Genomic DNA, 21067 nt, shown 5'->3' on the forward strand with positions numbered 1-21067 from the left:
GCCACCCCCCGCCCCTTTGACAGAGATGTCTCTAGAAGGATGTTTGTGTCAAGGGCCACCTAATCTGTCATGTGTGACAGTCGGTTGTGAGCAAAGAGCATGGCCACGACTCTTCCCTCTCCACGGCTGAGATGTCATCTCTCAGCACCCTCCTAAAATTGTTGCCGCATAGTGAGCCACGACATAACGAGCCAGAACATAGTTAGTGAAGCAGAAAACAGAATTCAGCAGAGAAACGTATCAGCAATAGGAAAAGACTGACGTGAATAAGTACTGGCTAAACTCCAGTGCAAAGAACAGACCCTAAAAGAAAAAGGAAAGAAAAAGAAAGAAAAGACAGGCCGTCATATCCACCGTTGCATGACCTTTCCGGACCACTTGCAACCTTGGTAGCACCCGGATAGTTATATCGTCCTCGTTTTCAAGACCACCAACCTCCAACGTAATATACCCCTGTTCAACATATCCAAACAGAGCCTCAGAACCTCGGCATCCCGGCTGAGTCCCAATTGTCCGGCGACTGCGACGCGGTTGACAGCACCGCCAGCAAGCCGCTCGGGTCTCCGTTCCGGGCGTACAGGGCCTCTGCGTCCCTCATCCTCCTGCGCAGGACTTCCCTCTGCAGCAGCCGCTCGGCTCGGCTGCTGCCCCCTCCTCGGTCCTTGCTCCATGAGTCCTCCCCGAAGTTGGAGTCCGCCGCCTCCGAGGGCTCGGAGAAGAGGCCGCTGCTGGAGCCCACCGAGGCCGTGTCCGCATGGCCCGGCTCCGGCTCCGAGAACTCGGAGACCTCGTCGTCTGCCGGTCCGGCGGGAAGGTATCCTACGGGGTATGCCAGAGCGGGGTACTCCGGCTTCCATTTGTCCATATCCATGAAGGGGACCGGCGGGAGAGATAGCTTGGGGTCGCCGCGGGGCCGGCCCAGATTCCACCGGGGCGCGCTTTGGGGCCCGAGGAAGGGGCAGCTCGGCGGCTGGAGCCGCTGTGCCACCTTCCACATGTTCACGGCCCAGTCGAGCCCCCCGCTGAAGCTCACGTGGCCCGGCGCCGCGGTGTCCGTGACGAGGAGGTGACGGGTCGTGAACTTGGGATGGTCCCAGCCGGGGAAGATCCAGACCAGCTTGACAAAGCAATCCTTGGCGGCTGCCCATTGCTTGAGGTCTTCCAGACTGTAGTCCAATAGCAGGGACAAGAGGTAAACTGAGATATAATGGGGCTGTCCGGGCCCGTGGCTCAGGGGTTTTAAAAGATATTTCAGGGACTGGGCAGCCAACCTCGGCTTTTCGTATACAGAGAGTGAATGAAGGTAGATTTCCTCCTGTATCGTCGCCTGCCAGACGTTAGCAATAATATCTCTCTCTTCCTCATGTGTCAGGGGGGGCAAACCGAGGCAGAACAAGGGAGCGGTTCAGTGTTTGGAACATGATCCGACATCTTGTGCAAACATCCGAGAGACTGAGGCGGCATGGGGCAGGATTGACGGTGAGATGCTAGCCATGGTCTTTATACAGCTTTGGGGTTCTTCTCAGGAATGTTAGTACAGCTGGTAGCGGCAAGGCTGGGGCTAAAATCCCTCTTTGATTGGGCGTATCCCACGCAAGTTCCGGCCCGGCATTATCTTACAAAACGTCCAGCTGCCACTCCCATCCCGTTTCGGGAATTGTACTTTTTGCCCCGTCCTGGGAAGCGGAGCGGGGCCGAGCCTGTCAGAAGGAGAAGCAACACACCATCTCAGGGGGGAGCTGAACTTCACCCGCACCTCGTTGCTCGGTTTGCTCCAGCAGCAGTCTGGCCATTGGCAACGGGCACGCTCACCGAATTCCAGGGTTCTCCGCATGCATGTGCAGCTCCCTTTTTGGGAGTTTGGAAGTGTTCACGACCGAAAGAGGCCCGCGTCACTTCTGGCCACGCATCACGCATCACAACCAACGTGTCTGAGTGGCTCCTGGCGCGGACGAGTCTTAAAATGCCTCTCCAAGCTTCGGTAGGTTATCGGCTCAGCCTACGCCACCCTTATGCCAAGTCCCCCCAGAGCCGCCGGACGCCCAGGTACCGTGTGGTAGCCGTCTGTAGAGGGACGACGCCTTGTCGCCTCGCCTATATCTCGACGCACAGTGCTGTGCGGACCGCGGCAGTGCAACGATTATGGAGTAAAATTATAAGTTCCGGGTCCTGTCTGGTTTCTTGACTCCCCTTGTCTTGTGTCCCCCCCTCCCTCGCCCCCCTCCCGCCTCCCAGGCCCGAGGTTCATAAAGTGTGGCCAAGAGTCCAGCCTTGTATCGCAAGCCTTACTCGGAAGTACAAGTCAACATCAGCCACTCAAACAGTGAGTCCAGGCCAGCCGAGAATCGCTGTGAGCGTTTTCGGCAAAACGCTGACAACCTAGAGTTCACAAACATTCTACATACCACATCCACCTAGCCAACCCGACCCTGGTTCGCCTCTCTCTCTCTCTTCCCGGATATAATACGACAATACACATCACATATCTAGGAGGGCTCTTCCTGATATCGACCTTCATGAAAGCGGGCCAAAGCACAGTTAAAAAAGATGGATCAATATCGCACCATGCCCGATAACCACCAATTCAGGCGTGCTGGCAGGCGGCAAGGGGTCAGGAGACGAGGCTTCATCCAACCTCCGTTCGACACGAACAACCTCCGGCCTGATGAGCTGATGTCAGAGCTCACCATCATGCTCGCCCATGGCAACGAGATGACTGTCCCGTTTCTATTCAGCCGAGACTTCCCCCACGGCTTCTTCCATGCCTGGTATGCGGAGGGAACCGGGTTCCCCATCACCGAGTTGGTACGGTCGTACATGACGCCCTTCGGGGCCATTCACTGCACCAGGGCTATCAATCTCTTCGTCAAGCCTGCCGGCGCAGACCGCTTCGTCTTGGTCCAGCTTTCCCTTTTGGAAACCGAGACTTACCCGTACGGGAACCTGCCCGCCATCTTCGGCCAGCCGTTTGTCGACTATTTCTACGGCACGAGCTGGCCGTACATCAACGTTATCCAACCTCTCGTCCATCTCGACTTTTCCCCACGCCAGTCGACTACGTTTCCGGGTCCTGCGGTGCACGACCCCATGGCAGCGGCAGGGAGCTTCACCAACAATGCGTCAACCTGGCCGGCCCCAAGCCAACTCCAGGTCGGCTTTGCCCAGGCCGGCGACACTATTACATTTGCTGCCACCGCTGCGACGACGGACGAGCTCTCTCGGGAGGACCAGACGCGGATCTGGGTCGAGGAAAACGGGTCCCCCTCCCAGTATGTTACCTCTCGATGTTATGTCGTCAAAACAAGACACGGGGTTAGCCTCGTCTCATGTCGTACCTCACAACGCTAACCCACCTTGGCAGGGATGTGGTGGACGGGTAACTGCATGTATGGCGTGCATTGCATATCATGTCATGCGAGGTTGAGGGGGTGGAGACTCAGGGCCAGTGAGGTGAGTTCTTTGGTCGTCGTTGTTGTTGTTGTTGCACAGATCGGCCACTGACCACTGACCGCTGGGCCGCTTCGACAGTGGTCACACACCCGTTCCAACTCCGGTTGGCGGGACTGATGATGATGATGAGTTATGATCGCGATGTTTTATTCCGCTCGACCCTAGGATGGCCATAACGGCCTGTGCGTCGAGTCGGTTTATGACTGGAGAGGAGTGTTATTTCTTTGTCGGGTACGAGCAGTGGAACTCTCCCAGTTCCCCTACGCGCTGATATGCTGCAATACGTCGGCTTGCGCGAAAGAAAAAAAAGAGAAAACCCCCAAAAAAGACCTGTTTTGCTTGCTTTCACTCCTTTGTGGTCGGGACTCGGGATTGCGGGCGTTTGTTTGGATGAGCACCCAGATTGAAGTCTCTGCTCACTATTTTTGCCCTTTTATTATGACGAGAACGGCTGACTGCTTTTATGGATCGAACTTGGCTTCGGTTGTTTTCATTTCACTTCGGGTTCCGTGTTGGCAATTGATTATTTCCCAAACCACATTATTTGCCACCATCCCGATGTGTGAATAGCTTCAACTTTTAGTTAGGCGATATGGAAATCTAGGACTGTGGTGGATACCGGTGTGGTCAAGAAAAAGAGAAGAGAAAAAGGCAAAAGCTCACCGGCCAACCCCCCTCGACCAGTCGTCACTGATAAAGGGGACGTGGCCGGTTACGAAACCCCCTTGGAGGTTTACTCCGTTCTGAGCAGCGTCACTGCTCAGAAAAGCCCGGGCAGTTGAGGTTCGAACCCATAACCTCCCCGTCGGGAGAGGGGTTGAACCCGAGTCGCCGGGGCCTCGAGGACCACTGCCGGTTACCATTTGGCCAACCATCGAGTGGGCGGTGGTCCTCGGTGGGATTTGGAGATGCTGAATATAATACATATAGCACGTGCGGGCATAGCATGACCAACGCTATGAACCGGTAGTTGACACTGTGCCCTGATGCCATGACCGGGTACTCATCAAGGTCATGGGCACGACGATGGGTGTCGATTGCAGAGGTAGGGCCGAGTCTGTTCTGTAAACATCTGAGGTGTCTGTCAAACACTACTAGCGTTTATCCCCAGAGCTATCAATGCTCTAGACAAAGGGGTAGCATACGCAGATGACACTACAGGTGCTATGAGTTATGTTCAGTCGACTAGATACTGTCACCAACTCCCTAGATGAAGCCATCTCCAAACAACCGCCCCCTTCACAGAACAAACCCACACCCCCCAACACCAAATATATCATGACGAACACTTCCCCCCACGACGATACCCAACCAACCCCCATCCCCTCTGCAAACAAACAAACCAACCCACACATTGGAGAGAGAGAGAGAGAAAACACCAACCCACGACAACCACAATGTGTTCGCACAAGGTCTACCACTACTACGGCTGCGGCTGCTACGACAGCAACGGCGTCCTCCGCTGCACCAGGGCTCTGCGGCGGAAGCGGAACTGCGACCGTCGGCGGTGGACCAGCACCCTTCGCGGGACCCGCCGCGGGGACTGCCCGGCCTGCACTTACCTGACGCCTCCGGATACGCCGGTTGGGGGTTATTAGGGGGGGGGTTCAAACTAACCGGCCGAGTTGTCGTCACCCTACTAACGGTAGGGCTGTGGCATGTTATTATCACTGCTTGACAGCAGTTGGGAAGCGGGAGTATGAACACCTTGTGGCGTGGTGGTACAGATTGATCAACACAAACGTGCCGCAATGTGCCATCTATGGGACGGCCCGGGAGGAAGATCGACTGCCGTTCCACCGATGAATCACACCCAAATCGTGATTGCATGCAGGAAGAGCTCACTCGGCCCCAGGATCTCAGGGAAGTTTGGATGGATGCCGCGCACCCGCAGGAGGGACCAGGATTCGGTCTGCTGCCGTACGGCGTAGGAATAGTAAGATAGTCCCATAATCTAGCATCATCTCTGGATTTAACATCACGTACTTCGCCTGCCTATAGCAAATAAACTCAGATTGCCCTTGGTAAAAACTAACGAAAACTCCTTGTCTCGCCCGACGCCATACCGGGAATGGGGGAAACATCCAACCGCAAAGCCAGTACCGAAACCATCTCTTCGTCCCAAAATCATTCTCGCCATCCGTATGGGAAGATGTGCCATGCCTCTGAGGCCCCTCTAAGCGATATCTTAGTCCGTGCCCAAAGTTCCTCTGTCACCCAAGTGCCATCTCCGGCCCTTACGCCCTCTTGCTTGTCACCAGATGTGTTGTCAACATGGCCTCCCCGCATCACTCCTTCATCTTCACGTAGTTGCTAGGGAATATCCCGTGCTTCGTCCCGATCATGCCCGTCCTGCAATCGTAAGTTAGCGCCAGACTTTCCAGTGCTGCCCCAGGAAAATAGACATACCACCAGTCGTTATCACTCTCCGTCTTCTTCAGCACGGTGATGACATCCCCCTTCTTAAACGCCAGGTCGCCCGGCTGGTCCGCCTCGAACGTAAACAGCGCGACCGCCTCGTTCTTCTTCAGCAAGGCCTCCTTGCTGGCATAATTCGGCTTCGGCGCCGCCGGCCGGCCGGGGCCCACCTTCTTCTCCGCCGCACCAGTGACCCCCGCCCCGGCCCCGGCCCCGGCCCCGTAGCCGTCGTGGAAGGTGCTCGACCTCGAAGCCTGGCCGAACGCCCGCGGCTGCTGGTCGTAGACGTCGTCCTGCCACGTGGACGAGCGCTTAGGGCGCCCGAACTCGTCGTGGCCCTGCCCGTTGGCGGCGCCGCCGTACCCGCTGTCGCGCTGCTCGCCCTCGCGGTACCCGGGCCCCGTGTTGTTGTCCCCCCACACCACGTTGTCGCGGTTGTCGTCGTACACGGGGATGTCGTTGTACATGCGGTCGTCGGCCGTCGCGGGCGCCATGCCGCGGAACGCGCGCGAGTTGAGGATGCTCAGCAGCGGCGCGGCCTGCGGCGGGGGGCGCTCCGTGCCGGAAAGCAGCTCCTTCGCCGAGATCGGCCGCCCGTACAGCTTCGCGTTGGCATCCTTGCGCTCGATGATAGCGGAGCCCTCGAGAGACACGCCCGCGAACAGGCCCTTGGTTTTGGAGTAGCTGAAGATGCCCGCGACGCTGCGCAGGGAGGCGGCGCCCGCGGCCTCGGCGTTGCGGCCGACCGGCCCCGCCGCGATGGATACGTTGCCGCCGAGTGTGAGCGACCCCGCCTGCGAGAAGGTCTTGACGGCGCTCGCGTCGTTGAGGATGAAGACGAAGTCCGTCAGCTCGAACCCAATCTGTCCGCCGAAGCCCGCGCCGCCCGTTGCGATGGCCGTCGGTGCGCTCCACGACCCGTCCGGCAGCCGCGCCACTACCAACCCGCTGCCGAAACGAGCCGACCCGAGGAAGCCGGCTTTAATGACTGTGAGGATTGCGAGGCCCTATATAGGGGGCCGAGTTAGTATGAGGGGGGTTGATGCGCCGAAGGGGGGAAGGGCTGGGGGAGGGGAGGGAAGGCATTTCCCTACCTTGGCGCCGGCGAGGACGGACGGCGGAATAACTTTTTCTGGGCTGAAGGCTTGTCGCGGGTCGACGAAGGAGGATAGGATCTTGCCGCACTTTTTGCATTCCGCTATCTTCAGTGTCAGCAGACAAGAGCGACGAGCGACCACCATGGACACCAATGTGTCTTGTCGCGCGCACTAATCAGCGCGGAACGGCCGGGACCAACTTACACGCCATAGACGACGGAAGGGGGTTGTTGATACCCATGGCTGCTGGGTGGGCAGGCGCGCCGTTGAAGATATTCAAAAAGCCTGAAGAATTCCTGGGTAGAAAGTGTGCTGAATGTTTATCAAGGTCGGCAGTCGCGTGGTGGTCAAGTGGACAGCTGGAGGCAGCACCGAAGGATCAGGAAGAATGTGGGGTTACCGGGTCGGCGCCGAGTGAATTTGCGATTAACCTTGGCTTTCAAAGTTCCGTTAGCCGGCTTGGCTGTTAATCGTAGGCGCGCACAAAGATTGATGCTCTTGACAAGAAGTTTATTTTCTAGGGAAGGGGCGACCTTGACTAAGGTATGATAAAGAGTAAAAGAGGCAGCCGCGCGTCGTAGTGGCGGCTGTGAGGGCCGGATGGCAAGCAGTCCAAGACGGGAGAAGGCGGTTCCCCGCAGCAACCAAGTCACAAGGGCGCCAATGGAAATATCACGGTTGCGAAGTCTCGTAAGGAAAGGAATCGGAAAAATGGAATGCATGTTATTATTACCTTACTTATGGGAAATGGACACATTACTTGGTCACGACCTGGATCAGTATATCATTCTGTACCCTCGATACCGACCAATAAGTCCTCGGAGTCGAATTGAGGATGGACCGAACGTCGAAGATTCCCACCCCACATCCCCCAAATTCCCCAGCCGCGTGCTGACGTCAAAGGTTGGGTGCCGCCACACTGTGGCTGAGCGAGCCCAATGCCAAGCTGGCTCTGGCTCCGGTTCGGCTGGGACGCTGGCTGGACCCCTGACTGCAGCACCGCCAACCCCTTTCGCGGCCTCTTGAGTTGCCGACTGCCACCTCTTCGCGGCAAAAGCAGCTATTCCGAACATTTCAACAAACAAAGGTTCCAATCACACCGGCTGCTGCTAAAACGAACCCAGCATTTCCATATCGCCGCCTTTCAGTCCTTCCGACCCCGAGTGTAGTAATCCACCCGCGCATCGCAACCAATCCGAAACACCACCCCGGAACACCGCTCATCGCGGCCCACCAAACCACAACCGAACCAACTTACCCTAGCCCACGGAGGCACCAACCACACGCAATCACCACCTCACCAAACCTCAACCGAAGACCTTGACCTCCTCCCAGTGCGCAAACCAACCCGACCCAGCCAAGCGCAAGAAGAGAAGGAAGGAAAGCAACCGGAGAGCCGAGACCAACCAACCAACCCCCTCAGCAGCACCCCTCAAAACCCACCAAAAGAAAAATGTCGGAAGCCTTCGAGCGCGAGCGCCAGAACAACGCCCGCCTAGACGAGCTCTCGGCCAAGGTGTCGGCCCTGCGCGGCGTGACCATCGACATCTACGACTCGGCGCGCTCGCAGGAGGTGATCGAGTCGACCGTACGTTTTGCCCCCCCCCCTTCTTCCCCCGACGCCGCAACAACAGAAGACATGATGCATCTGCGGACGGAATAAGGAAGGAATGAACGTGAAAAGAGAGAAAAAAAAGTAGGGGCTGACTTAGCGTGCAGAGCGAGACGTTCTCGTCGATGACGACACAGATCAAGGGCTCCGCCGGCCGGTTGGGCCGCATGGCGGCGTCGGGGAATAAGGTGGCCGTGTTCAAATTGTCGGGCATCATCATCGGTGTGGTGCTGGTGTTATACTATATCTGGAGGTTGTTTTTCTAGGCGGGCACCTAAATGGTGTGGGAGTTGAGGGTCGGTTAGCTTTTGCTTTTCCAAACAGGGGTTGGGCAGAAGGACGTGATGGACGTGTTCTAACGGCCTAAACGGCTGTCGAGGGGTTGGATCGGTCAGTTACGCAGCGCAGCGCGGTGTATGGGATGTATTTGGACATGTATTATGGTTTGGTCCGGCTCTGGACTTGGGCATGGCAAGGCGTTGGGCGTGGGCTGGCTTTGGCTGTTTTAACTCAGCCGCGTTGAATAATACGATATATACACTTCGTGATGTGTCAGAAATAATGTATCTTGGCTCATGAAGCCGGTCTTCCGCAAAGCAAAGCAACCCGGCCTCCTGTTTTTCCTCGTCCTCGCTATGCGCTTCATGTACATGAGGACCGAAACAACCAGGCAAGACGCCCCTTTGTCTAGGTACAACTACCTTACCCCTATCGAGAGCACCACGCAGCCTCACTGCCACACATTCGAAAACAAGTCGTCCCCTCCCCCAAATCCGGACGCCGGCTTGGATGTATTGTTTGTATTCGACGTCGTTGTGCTGCTGGTCCACCCACCAAACTCTTCGTCTGCCGCGACCTTGGGCGCAAATCCTCCTGACGAGCCGGGAACGATGGGCTGGCTGGCGAGCGAGGCCCATCCCATGTCGTTTGTCGCCGCAGGTGCAGACGGTTTTGCCGGCTCCGGAGTAGCCTTGGGCGCTTCAGCCGAAGCCCACGCATTGCCGCCCCAGACGTCCGAACCCCCCCAGTTGCCCCCGCCCAGTGAACCTAATGGGTTTGAACTAGCCGTGGCGGCCGGAGGGCTGGGCTTCGGCTGCGTTGCGGATAAGTTGAAGACTGAGGAACCGGTTGTCGTCGTGGTCGGGGCGAGCGCAGGCTGAGGAACGGGTGCGGGCGCGGAAGATGCGGAGAAGTCAAATAAGTCGCCCAGTGCAGAGGACGCGGGCGCTGGAGCGGGTTTGGGTGCTGCCGCGGGGGAGGCAACAGAACCCCAGCCTGATGGGCTACCAACGGACTGTTTCGGCTGCTGCGAGGCAGCCGCCGGCTTCGAGTCGAAGAAGCTGCCGCCACTCAGCGCTGAGAAGGCGGAGCCGCTCGATTGAGGGGCAGGACGGGGGGACCCGAAGGAGCCGAGGCCGGAAAAGGCATCGTTTTGGGCTGGCTTAGGAGATGGTGCGCTGGCAAAGCTCAAACCGCTAAATGCGTCATTGAGCCCGCCCGCTGGGTTCTGCACCTGGCTCATGCCGGTGGGGGAGGACATTCCGCCAAACGAACCCGACGGAGCATGGGACACATGTTGGGCGGCCGGCTGGGGTTGCGGCCGCGGAGCCGTCGCATAAAGAGAGAGAATAGACTGCTTAAGATCCGGACGTGAGTGGCCGCTGCTAGGTGTACCCGTGGTGCTGGCTGGTCGCGGCGGCGCGGTGGTCTCACCGCCCAGAAAATCGAGCCCAAGTAGCGAGTCCTTTGTACTGGTTGCCTTGGGCGGGGCGGGCCCAGACTTTGGAGGTACTTGCATCGCCGTCGGTCCAGTACTACTGGCTCTCAGCGGCGGTGGTACCGGAGCCGCAACCTGGTCCCCTCCGATAAGATCGGCCTGAGGGGCTGCTGACCGGCCGACGGATGCTTTGCGGACGGATTCACGGCGTTCCACGTTTTGCTTCTCCTTAACAACGCTCAGTGGTACATCGTCATCGCCATCTGCGTCGAGTGTTGCGGGATCCGGGATGGGTCCTTCCATCGCCCACCTCTTCAGCTCGTACTTTGTGCGGATAAAGTTCTCGATCTTGGCTTCGGAGGGAACATGGTTCGCCGCCAACTTCGCCTCCCAGTACTTGTTCGCGCGCGCATTGCCCCAGTTCAGGATGCTCTGTAGTTGCTCGTCGGTCCATGCGTCCAAGTCGACCGACTTAACTCGGCTGATGTGAGTGCCCATTCCGCGGTGGATGCCCGAGCAGCGGATGCAGACGAACACGCCGAGGTTCCAACTCGCCCATCTCGGGTCTAATAGGGAAGTTGTCAGTGATATTCTGGGTGTGCCGTAGGAGAAACCCACGTTTATTGCGCTTGCAGTCGGCGCACACCTTGTTAGGCTCTAGCTTCAGGAGGTTCTTAATCGTCTGCTGGTTTTGCGCTGCCCGCTCTGCAGCGGGGTTCGGGGGCCGTCGAGACATGGCAAATTTTGGGTTGATTGGTAGTGGTGTGGGTTGGCGTATGGGTACGCGGGAAGGCAGACGGTATTCGGAACTACCTTAGAATTCGAGTTCAGGACAAGTTCAAGACGTTGGGTTCGCAGATAAAGGTGCGGGACAGTGCAACGCGAAACGGAGTGGCGGTGGGGAACCGTTTAACCGAGCCGTTCTGAGATTGATATGGTGCATAGCTCGGGTAGTAGCATATATAAGTGCGACTTTCCCAACTTTCAAGCATGCAGAAACAAATAGTTTCTAAAGCCGCGAACATGCCGAAAGGAAAGCCAAATACTGAGGACACTCACTTATGTCTTCAAGATTCATTCTCAAACCTCGTGAGCTTGAATCAAGGCAACGAAGGTCTTGCGTGTATGATGTTACATAAATACCGTGCAAGAGTGTGAAGAGCCCTCGTCTGCACTGTAATTTTCGGATGGCCCTGACCACCCCGAGGACATACAGTGTGTGAAATACAATATCATGGTTTGATATCAATTGCTGTCGTTATCATCGACCCCTCGGCCTTGGGGCAGGAATTCAAGCGGGTGATGCTCAACTCCGCCACTTTGATTCCAAACCTCAACCCACCCCGCCTTACTAGCCGCAATAACCATGATTTGTCACTTCCAGTTCCGCTGTATTCGATGCATTGCCTCAACTTCCTTCCCATCTTAACGAGAACATATAAACCCCAACTTCTCCGCACCGTCTCACTCACAGCTCACCCTCCATGCGCTCGCGATTCTTCCGGTTCTTACTTACCCTCTCTAATCTCACCCGGCCTACTCCCTTCCAAGCTGCTCCTCGACTCAGAAACACGGCTCCTCCTCTCAAATCAATGAACATCCCTTTTCTCAGCGCTCTCTTTGGAACATCGGCCCCATCCTCCAAGAACGCCATGACATCATACCCAGACCAGCGCACCCCTGACGAGTGGCGCGCCGTCTTGAGCCCGGGTAAGTGAATCACTACCTTTTTACGCCATACACCAACCCATTCCACACCACCAAAACCACACCAATCTCAACCCAATAACTAACCCACCCCCCCGCCCCAACAGAACAATTCCGCATCCTCCGCGAAAAAGGCACCGAACGGCCCTCCTCGGGCGCCTACGACAAGCACCACCCCTCCGCGGGCACGTACGCGTGCGCGGGGTGCGGGGCGGCGCTGTACGAGGCGCGGCACAAGTTCGCGTCCGGGTGCGGGTGGCCGGCCTACTTCGACAGCCTTCCGGGGGCCGTGGTCCGGCACGAGGACCGCTCGCTGGGCATGGCGCGCACCGAGATCGTGTGCGCCAACTGCGGGGGCCATCTTGGGCATGTTTTTAAGGGCGAGGGCTATGACACGCCGACGGATGAGCGGCATTGTGTGAATAGTGTTTCGTTGACGTTTAAGGAGGAGGGGGCGGAGGGGGGTGGTGAGGCGGGGGCGGAGGGGAAAGCAGGGGAGAGTAAGGTGTAGGAATCCGTGGGAGGAGGGGTTGAGGAAAGGGGGTTGGTCTTGAGTGGCTGGATTTTGGTGGGTAGGTTGGAGTTGTCGGCGCTGCTTTGTGAAGTAACAGGGAATGGACGGAGCCCAAGGCATGTTCTGGTGGTGGAAGTGCCATCATGGTTCATCTTGACCAGGTTTACGCAACATAAACCCAGATGCCGGTTTTATCATGGAGAACGCAACCATATTTAACACCAAAACAACAAAGCTTCCGTCTCAGAAACGTCTCATATTCTGCGCCGTAGCAGACACAACTCCTTCCCAACGCCGCGTAAACTCGTCTTCGAATCTCGACAACACATCCGACAAATCCCTGGATGGCTCCGCCGCTGCCATTTCCTTGTTCGCTTTATCCACGAACTCATCCCATATTTTGCTTGCTTCGCACAGTCCTTGATGCTGAATCTGCGAGCATTGTATCAACCAGTCGTCCCGTAATTCGCGCTCGGTTGGCTGCTCGAAGAGTGTCGGACTTGAACTGAAGAGGAAGACATCGTCAGTGCCTTTTGATGCCAGATTTGGCTGTGAAAAGGAAAACCCATGTCTGCTTTTCTCCTCATTAACGCTAGAGAGAAGGGGGTTCTCCTCGTTGTAGTTAAAACCGGCAGACGGGCTTGTATCTAGAGCATGGTTCGCTGTTCGTAGCCGTCTGAGCCCTGGCTGGTGTTGGGCGTTGACCGGGATGCGCTCTAAAACACTCGACATCCGAGCCGGGTATTGCCATGCTTTCTGCTCTTGCCCGGGTTTTCCTTGGTCTTCAGCCCTCGAATTACCCAGGCTGGGTGATCTAGTCGGGTAGGAGGATGTCGACTCGCCCTGCAAGCTCGAAGACAACCCTCGCCCCAGATATCGTCCCCTTGTCGCATGAAGAATATCCGCTCTGCTGAGAGTCTTATCGAAGTGCTTAGAAACTGTGTACAACCCATGGCCTTGCTGCTCGATGGGTGTGGTAGTCCGTCTTGCTCTCAGCCGACTGGAGGAGGTAGGTCCGATCTTGCTGAGTTTGTAGATGCCTTCACCTAGAATTCCGGGTACACCGAGTGTTGTTGCTGGCCGAGATGGTATAAACGCCGGTGACCAAGGGCGCTGTCCTGCTTGTAAATCTGTAGGCGGCTCTAATGGGTGGCTAGGAGGTCGTTGAAGGGAACCATAGAGATGTCTTTCCGGGTATGATGGGTATTGTGCCTGTGAGGTTGGTCCCGTACCCAGACGAGGGCTCGTGCTTTCGAACGGCCGTACGTCGCCGGGTGGTCGGTATGTTGATCGAAGCGTCTGGCCCGCTGGTCCCCATGATCTGAAGATAGCTGATCCAGAGAGGGACCTCTGCTCTTGGTTGCCGTGGTCATCTTCTACGCAGATACCCAGAGTGCTAAGCTCTTGCATAATAATCTCAAAATCCGAAGCGTTCTGTACGGTGATGCTAAGTGTTGCTGAAACCTGACAAACTGGATGAGCTGGTGACTATCACTCAAGAGTTTCGATAGTTGACAGCTCAACTCACACTCTCTGTACTCCCTGGGTACTGAAAGAGGAGGGAGTACTCAGACGAAGAACAAGTAATAGAACAGCGAATAGTAGCATCGCCATCTGCTGGAGACGGTTTGAATGTGTCCAGATCCAACTTCACCTGTTGAGTGGTCTCAGCATACGTGTACGTCTTGAAACAAAGTTGGTAACAAACTAGTTCATCGGCTTTGTCTTTCACATGCACCATCAAAAAGTAGCGCCAAAGAGGTACCCGTGGGCGCGATCCAGTGTAAGGCCTACGGGGAGCAAGCTCGAGCTGCGGTTTGAGGACCAGCTGCGGCTTCTTGTATGCGTTTGGTTTACCATTGATGCTGATGCTCGCCAAGTCGAACCTCAGTATTGGGCGCCGGGTGGTTGGGGTGTTCTGTGACCGGGAGGGTGGCATAGTCACTAGCTTTCACGGGTCCAGCGTGTAATGGACATGACTTGGCAAAGTTGTTGGGTGTGAAATCATGAAGTGTCCGAGTCCGTGAAGCAAGAATATCGAGCAAGACCGGCCAAAAGAGCAAGTGCCAACTTGACTGAGCGGGAGAGTTCCCGTCTTGGAAGGAACTATCGGAGTCAAAGATATGCAAACTTGCAATTCTGTGCCTTTGATATTGCTTTCTGTTCTATAAACTAGACTTGGCCGGCAAGTGGCAATATTTTGTATCAAGCTCTTTGCTATTATTTAATAGCCTTGATATAGCGAAGCTGCAAGGAAGGTTGAACTTAGGTTGTTGAGAGAGAGAGACCGAAGGGTTGGTTGTCAAGCTGGTCACTCACACAAGAGATGGCCCGTGCACCACGCTAGGCTGCAAGGCCCACAACCTTAACACTCACCAAGCAGATCGGAGCCAAAAACCTCCCGCAAATGCCAATCGCAGTTTCCATCGCGTCGCATCGCCGATTCGCAACCCGTGTACCCTCGGTCGACTGCATCCCGGCGCGTCTTGCAAACGAATATCGCGATCTCAACCTAACATCATATTGTCTCCGATATTTTTCACAGTTTAGCTAAATAGTTCTCGGCGCCTTGCTGCGCTCAATGCGCCAAAATGGCACCCACCAAGGCGACCGTCGAGCACTCGGTCGATCGAACCCCCGAGTATGAGAAATTCATCGAGGAATTGCGCGTCTTCCACGAGAAGCGCGGCACAAATTTCGACCCGGAGCCAAAGATGGGCAACTTCACAGTCGACCTCCTCAAACTCTTCAATTACATCATCGAGCATGGCGGCTATGACAAGGTGTCCGATGAGAAGCTTATGTGGCGGAAAATGTGCGAAGGCCTGGGTCTGATGCGGCATAATGCCCCAGCAGATGCCTATACTCTGAAACAGATCTTCTACAAGAATCTAGCCGCATACGAGATCAAAACTGTTCACAACAAGGAACCTCCCCCGCCCGAGATCCTCGAGTTTACTACAGCCAAGGGAGGGTCTCTACTCACCCGGACACTGGAGACATTCCAAGCTCGAGCGAAGGCAGATAGGGAAGGGTCAACTGAAGATGGTACGCCGAGTAGGGAACGGCGCGCCGAAGAAACCCCCGCCTCTGGCCGGGCCTCTCGCGGCCTTAGAGAAGCTCCAGCCCCCAGGGTCATATTCCATCCCGACACAAACTCATCGCGGCAGACCCGGCACGCTTCAGGCCAACAATCTGGCGCGTCCGGTTCAACCGCACAACCCCAGTCTCAACCCCATCACAACTCGCAGTCCCACGGCGGCACCCAGGTCGCGATGCATCAGAGCCACCCCCACCCGGGCCGCGGCGCGCCCTCTGTGGTCTACAATCCTCCAGGACCCGACATGAGCAACCCGTTCGTGCAAAACTATCAACCGCAGCCCTCCCAACAGGTACCGCTGCGTATCGTCGACACCCCCGCGAGCAACCCCGACTTGTTTGCAAGGAAGCAGCGGCTCTTGCGCCAGCCGACGGCTCCGGCGCCCAACCCAGGGGCACTCGTGCGGGCGTCCATTCCTCCGGGTAAGCTATTCGCAACCATCGACTGCTATCATGTCCATCTAGGTCGTTCTAACATGAAGCAGGGACTCTCGACGGGCCGAACATTTACGAAAGGTGCCTCTTGGCTCTTCGCTCCGGTATCCAAGCAGAGCAGGCCTTCGGCCTGAACCACCTCGTCAAGATATCTTATGAGCGCGGTGACAAGTACAAATTCTCGCAGTTTAGTGGACTAGCAGAAGGCTTGACCGAGTTTGCTCTTGGCGTCGGGAACATGTTCTATGAAGTCGAGTGGACCATTTCCAACGACCCCGATTTTGACGACGGCGAGATCAGCGAGCTTGACGGCCTCAATGGCACAGCCGACATTCTCGAGAGGATTTCCCAGCTCAAACTCAAGGACGTGCAAGACAATTTCCAACCAGTTGAGTTCACAGACCAGTTGATGCTGGTCACCGAGGCTGTCTTGACCATCCGGAACATGGTCATGTTGCCCGAGAACGCCTGGTTCATCGCCGACTACCCGCCTGTGAAGGATCTTCTCTGCATCCTGCTCCATCTCCCGCCGATGGACGTGGCCGTGGAGCTCAAGCATTCTGCTCTCGACATTGCGGAACAAATTACCCCATACCTCATCCTCGACTCCGAGGACCCGCTCTATCAAACGCTCCTCGCGCAGCTTCAATCCTCGGATCGCGGGATGATTCTTACCGCGCTCCGTGCTATCAGCCGTATTGCCATGAACCACCCCACCGAGACCAACCAGCTCGGTGACGTCCCGCCTACCACCCTACAATGTCTCATGGACTGGCTGATGCTCAACGACGACGAACTCGTGGATGCCTGCCTAGACTTTTTGTACCAGTACACAGCCGTCATCTCCAACCTGGACGTGATGTTGGAGGGGACCAAGGTTGAGCACCTCGTAGTACACCTTGTCCGGCTGCTCTCGCACGGAGCTAAGCGCTACCAGCGAGAAATTGTCGTCAGCGAGCAGCGTCTTGCCTACGAACCCGCCTCGGAGCAGGTCGTTCCGATTCCCAGGGACCTCCAAGAGCGGCTCCTCGCCATGGAAGAGCCCGAGCGCTGCTTTGCGTGGCTTCGCTGCTTCTTCGAGGAGGATCCGGAAGCTCAAATCACGCAGATTGCCATCTGGCAGGCGTACAATGCGTCATTCCTCGAATCTCTGAAGAGGATGGGCCGCACCATGATCAACGCACCCGAGTTCATCCGTCACATTAGCACAGTCCACCAAAATGCCGGCGCGCAGGTCATTCGCGAAGCAAACGGCGAGTCGCAGAAGTTCATTATGCGTGGCATCCGCCCCCGGGCGTTCCCCGTGACCACCGACGGCCGCGGCTATTTCCAATGCCAATGGCAGCGCGCGCCCGGCCAGCACATCAAGTGCGGGACCTGGAACATCTCGACCGAAAAGATGTGGGAACATATCCTCACGGACCACCTGAACGAAACCCCCAGCGAGGACGGCAAGTACCAGAACCGCGAGGCGACCTACGTCTGCGCCTGGGACGGGTGCGCCAAGTACCACAAACCAACCAAACTCCACCTCACCCAGTTCATGACGCACATCAAAACCCACCTCAAAGCCGAGGAAGCCTCCCGCGCCGCCGCCGCCGCCGCCTCGCAACAAGCCGACCTCCCGTCCACCCCGCACGGCGGCGGCGGCGGCAGCGGCAGCAGCGCGACGGGCTCCCCCTCCAAACGCGGCTCCATATCCTCTGCCAGCGGCGGCGGCGGCAGCGGCACCCTCAACAACAACAACAGCAGCGGCAGCAGCAACAGCAGCAGGGCGCGCGTGGTGCGTCCCGCCAAGACCATCACGCTGACCTTCGAGGACACGGCCTCGGCGCGCGACGAGCGCAACGCCAACGCCCCGCCCCAGGCCGCCGGCATCCCGCTGTCGGCCGCGCTCATCCTGCGCAACATCGCGCGCAACGTCATCAAGACGGGCGCGGAGGAGCGGCTGGTCAAGCGCGCTGCGGAGAGGCGGGAGAAGGAGGCTGGGGGTGGTGGTGGTGAGGGTGGTGAAGGGAAGGAGGGTGGTAATAGTGAGGGTAGTGGTGAGGATGGGGGTGAGGATGCGGGCTGGAATGAGCGGCTGTTTAGGCCTGTCATGCCCCGTCTGTGGGAGGTGTTCACGGAGAACCGCCTGCTGGCGCCGTATGTGACCAGCCTGTTCCAGCTGCTGGAGAAGGAGAGGGACGGGTTCGCTTTTGGCAGCTAAGTTGCCGCCATTAATGCCCGTCCGTCCGTTCGTCTCCATTCCTTGATGCGGAGCCTCGCTAGGGTTGGTATCCATTGATGGGTGGGCCGAGACGAGACGGGACGGCGGGAGAAGGGCGCGGATCCATGATGACCGACCGTTGTGTCGGGACTATTTTTGTCATTGGAATGTATGTACAGTAATACCCTTCCTTTGCGTGGAGTTTATCGGGGTTAGCGAGGAGGAGGGGGCAAGTACGGTCTGTATGGAATTGATGATGATTGTAATTTCACGTTCGTTCATGACTAAGTGTTACCTAGCCAGCTACGGGGGTCGGGAACATGTTTTGTCGGGCTACGCAAGTTCTAGGCAACACTTGCGTGGAAGCAGAAGAACACGGGGGGGACAATCGATCAGAAATATTCCTGGGACGCTCGCTACATGACAGGGGACAGGCCGGCATTCTGGGTTTTACGAGTCACGAGTCACGAGTCACGATGCTCCTCCCCTGAGAGGACCCTGTTGACGGTTGTCCCGTCTGGGTTCGACTGAACCCAATCCCTGAGCCCACGCAATCGACGGGGCGACCCGGCTGGACCCGACGATCTCACGTCGAGCGGACTGGGCGATGGCAGCGGGGCCACCCGTGGCCGGCGACGCGTGGCGGGCGGAAAGCGGGACGGGAAACGAGACATCGTGAAGTGGAAAATTTGCGGCACCTCGCGTAGGGCTGCATGCTGCGGGCGGAAACGTTATGTTGTGGTCCAAGCTTTTCCCCTAGGGGGTCAGGGGTGTTTTTGCGGTCGATCCCGGGTGGCGAAAATTTGAGGCCATCGTGAGATCTGGGGGAGCAGGGCTTCACGATTGGTGTTACCGGCGGGCTGGGACAAGGTGTGGCGGCTCGCTTGGATCTGTCATCCGTTTTCTTGGCATTTTTGTGTTTTGGGGTCGAGATCATCGGATGATCCGCTGCTTGCCCGACTTCAGTTTTTAAGAAGACTGGATGAACATGCCACAATAAAAGAGAAGAGAAAGGTCAAGAGGTTCGGGAAGTAAAGTGAGCTGCCCAAGGGGGCCATCCTCTCCCCCCGTTCTCTCGACTCCCTGAGATGTGAAAATGTTTTGGTTCCGAGCATACACCGCCCACTTTACTCGAACGGCAACCGAACGGCGCGAGGTGGGTACCCAACCTTCTGGAAGTTAGACAAGGATAACGACTGCTGGCAAACTTTGTTGACACGAGCGACACGGGGCGAAGAGACGGGAGCGATTGGACAGTGTTGCCGTGGGGGGGGGGGAAGAAATTTTCGAATTGGGGGTGTCTTTCATCGCCGGTCGGGGAGTTGATGAATCCTTTGACATCAAGGATATGGGTTGACGTGGGCTTCGGTCAAGGATAGTATCTTCGGCTCAATGCTGATCCATTCAAAGCGGCGGAGGGAATGAATTTCCAGTTTCAACGAGTCAAACAAAACCCTCAAGATAGGAGGATTGGTGGAGAAGGTGGCCAGGAGCTACGCGGGAGGAGCGGGGTGCCTGATGCCCGTTAGGGACCTCAGTTACCCGTTGCACAGCGTTGTCAAACCCGGATAAGGTGGTTGGACAACGTGGAGAGCGGCTACCTGTCCTCTCCGAAGTCACTGCTCGTGTTCTTCGCCACTGTCCGTGACTTGCGGTCGTGTTGCTCCGATGAGCGGCAAGACGATCGGCGGGCGACCGAAGCGATTGGGGATTTTGATACAGCTGCATGGAGTGGTGGATGTGCCCATTGGGTTGCAGTCGCGCGCATGCGTGCCGGAGAGGTTCCCGCGGTCGAAGCTTGCCACCCTGGTCTCGAATTTATGGAGACTGTTCCAGAGCCCCCCGGCACTGCCCCTGATTTCCGAGCCAAGTGCGCCCGGGATTCGGGAATCCAGCAGTCGAGGTGGCCACATGACCACCAAACTTTTCTTGCTGCCGCTGACGTGCATGGTGACTTGGGTACATCAAGGTACGTACCGACCAGGGGTCAGCCCATGACAACTGGCGAGTTGTGGGGGAACGCATCAAACCCGAAGGCTGGCAACCGAGATCTTTGTGCTGCCATTGGCATTGACAACGGCACCGTCAGAACATTGGTGGTCCCTCCTCGGGCGTGACTCGGTGGTCGGTGACTTTCCCGGCTCCCCAATCCAGTCTACTTGTAACTGCTGCTGTTGTGGCATTCTCTCTGTGGAATGGTTGTTGAATGTACGCAGTAAGGTATGTACGAATAGAATAGTACGGCGTGTATGGGCAGAATTTGACTCCAGCCCGCCACAGGTTGAGTCGTTGCTAAACAGCTTCCCGTAACACCATTCCGGAGTACGACGCGTTTGGGGGGACTCGGTGAGCCGCAGAACGCGCCGGCGCCGTCGCCGCCTTCGGAATGCCACCTGCGTTTGCCACTAATGCAATCGTAGAAAGAGACGCGTCTCAAGCGCATGCAGGGGATTCGGACAGCACACGCAGCTACTCACCGCTCCGAGGGTCTCAATGGGGGGAAACGACGAAAAGAGTGCTCCCGTTGGTTGGTGTTACAGGTAGAAGGCACCGGTGTGAGGGGAGTATGGGAATTGACAGATACTGGCCCCCCCACGCGGTGCATCCATCGAATTTCTTTCGCCAAGCCAACGGGCGAGGCTTCTGCACTGCAACTCCATGCACACCTGCCGCGGGGCAAGATGGGCTGACAGGGGACCCCGCTAAACCTTGGCACGTCCATCTCGGTCAGTCAAGTTCGACCAGCAAAGCTCCCCGCCAGAACACCATGGATTCCCCGAGAGACAGCCAGCATGCGTTTTGCCTCTGG

General features: G+C 57.0%; 8 protein-coding genes across 8 annotated transcripts; 4 read left to right on the plus strand and 4 right to left on the minus strand.

Moving 5' to 3' along the window:
* Positions 1–478: 478 nt before the first annotated feature.
* On the minus strand, positions 479–1431 carry B0H64DRAFT_441580 (uncharacterized protein; the record flags this gene model as incomplete). Its single annotated transcript, XM_062806580.1, has 2 exons — positions 479–1327; positions 1384–1431. The coding sequence occupies 2 exons, from the start codon at positions 1429–1431 to the stop codon at positions 479–481; spliced, it is 897 nt and encodes a 298-aa protein (XP_062658672.1).
* A 1134-nt stretch (positions 1432–2565) lies between these two features.
* B0H64DRAFT_373424 (uncharacterized protein) lies at positions 2566–3380 on the plus strand (the record flags this gene model as incomplete). The annotated part of the gene is made up of 2 exons (XM_062802284.1): positions 2566–3269; positions 3362–3380. The coding sequence occupies 2 exons, from the start codon at positions 2566–2568 to the stop codon at positions 3378–3380; spliced, it is 723 nt and encodes a 240-aa protein (XP_062658673.1).
* A 1921-nt stretch (positions 3381–5301) lies between these two features.
* Positions 5302–7192, minus strand: B0H64DRAFT_394420 (uncharacterized protein). Its single transcript, XM_062803687.1, has 3 exons — positions 6963–7192; positions 5860–6875; positions 5302–5802 (listed from the first exon to the last, which is right to left on the minus strand). The coding sequence occupies exons 1-3, from the start codon at positions 7107–7109 to the stop codon at positions 5739–5741; spliced, it is 1227 nt and encodes a 408-aa protein (XP_062658674.1). The 5' UTR covers positions 7110–7192; the 3' UTR covers positions 5302–5738.
* Positions 7193–8205: 1013 nt separating this feature from the next.
* Positions 8206–9075, plus strand: B0H64DRAFT_140852 (uncharacterized protein). The gene is made up of 2 exons (XM_062798265.1): positions 8206–8553; positions 8685–9075. Exons 1-2 carry the CDS (start codon positions 8419–8421, stop codon positions 8841–8843), a joined length of 294 nt encoding a protein of 97 aa, XP_062658675.1. The 5' UTR covers positions 8206–8418; the 3' UTR covers positions 8844–9075.
* Positions 9076–9116: 41 nt separating this feature from the next.
* On the minus strand, positions 9117–11213 carry B0H64DRAFT_340430 (uncharacterized protein). The gene is made up of 2 exons (XM_062801229.1): positions 10913–11213; positions 9117–10860 (listed from the first exon to the last, which is right to left on the minus strand). The coding sequence occupies exons 1-2, from the start codon at positions 11028–11030 to the stop codon at positions 9308–9310; spliced, it is 1671 nt and encodes a 556-aa protein (XP_062658676.1). The 5' UTR covers positions 11031–11213; the 3' UTR covers positions 9117–9307.
* A 108-nt stretch (positions 11214–11321) lies between these two features.
* On the plus strand, positions 11322–12512 carry B0H64DRAFT_424004 (Mss4-like protein; the record flags this gene model as incomplete). Its single annotated transcript, XM_062805628.1, has 2 exons — positions 11322–12004; positions 12109–12512. Exons 1-2 carry the CDS (start codon positions 11779–11781, stop codon positions 12510–12512), a joined length of 630 nt encoding a protein of 209 aa, XP_062658677.1. The 5' UTR covers positions 11322–11778.
* B0H64DRAFT_141016 (uncharacterized protein) lies at positions 12475–14357 on the minus strand. The gene is made up of 3 exons (XM_062798266.1): positions 14224–14357; positions 14044–14169; positions 12475–13987 (listed from the first exon to the last, which is right to left on the minus strand). The coding sequence occupies exon 3, from the start codon at positions 13923–13925 to the stop codon at positions 12759–12761; it is 1167 nt and encodes a 388-aa protein (XP_062658678.1). The 5' UTR covers positions 13926–13987; positions 14044–14169; positions 14224–14357; the 3' UTR covers positions 12475–12758.
* Positions 14358–14921: 564 nt separating this feature from the next.
* On the plus strand, positions 14922–18418 carry B0H64DRAFT_141029 (uncharacterized protein). The gene is made up of 2 exons (XM_062798267.1): positions 14922–16037; positions 16100–18418. The coding sequence occupies exons 1-2, from the start codon at positions 15107–15109 to the stop codon at positions 18256–18258; spliced, it is 3090 nt and encodes a 1029-aa protein (XP_062658679.1). The 5' UTR covers positions 14922–15106; the 3' UTR covers positions 18259–18418.
* The last annotated feature ends 2649 nt before the right edge of the window (positions 18419–21067 follow it).

Source organism: Chaetomium fimeti, assembly GCF_033439085.1.
Source record: "Chaetomium fimeti strain CBS 168.71 chromosome Unknown B0H64scaffold_4, whole genome shotgun sequence".
Lineage (NCBI taxonomy): Eukaryota > Fungi > Ascomycota > Sordariomycetes > Sordariales > Chaetomiaceae > Chaetomium > Chaetomium fimeti.

Coding starts and splice junctions, on each gene's coding strand:
- B0H64DRAFT_394420 (XM_062803687.1), bottom strand. CDS start 7,109: ATGGTGGTCGCTCGTCGCTCTTGTCTGCTGACACTGAAGATAGCGGAA. Junction 6,876..6,962: donor CCGTCCTCGCCGGCGCCAAG/GTAGGGAAATGC, acceptor CCCCCTATATAG/GGCCTCGCAATCCTCACAGT. Junction 5,803..5,859: donor GAGAGTGATAACGACTGGTG/GTATGTCTATTT, acceptor TTACGATTGCAG/GACGGGCATGATCGGGACGA.
- B0H64DRAFT_140852 (XM_062798265.1), top strand. CDS start 8,419: ATGTCGGAAGCCTTCGAGCGCGAGCGCCAGAACAACGCCCGCCTAGAC. Junction 8,554..8,684: donor AGGAGGTGATCGAGTCGACC/GTACGTTTTGCC, acceptor CTTAGCGTGCAG/AGCGAGACGTTCTCGTCGAT.
- B0H64DRAFT_340430 (XM_062801229.1), bottom strand. CDS start 11,030: ATGTCTCGACGGCCCCCGAACCCCGCTGCAGAGCGGGCAGCGCAAAAC. Junction 10,861..10,912: donor CGACTGCAAGCGCAATAAAC/GTGGGTTTCTCC, acceptor CTTCCCTATTAG/ACCCGAGATGGGCGAGTTGG.
- B0H64DRAFT_141016 (XM_062798266.1), bottom strand. CDS start 13,925: ATGCAAGAGCTTAGCACTCTGGGTATCTGCGTAGAAGATGACCACGGC.
- B0H64DRAFT_141029 (XM_062798267.1), top strand. CDS start 15,107: ATGGCACCCACCAAGGCGACCGTCGAGCACTCGGTCGATCGAACCCCC. Junction 16,038..16,099: donor GCGGGCGTCCATTCCTCCGG/GTAAGCTATTCG, acceptor AACATGAAGCAG/GGACTCTCGACGGGCCGAAC.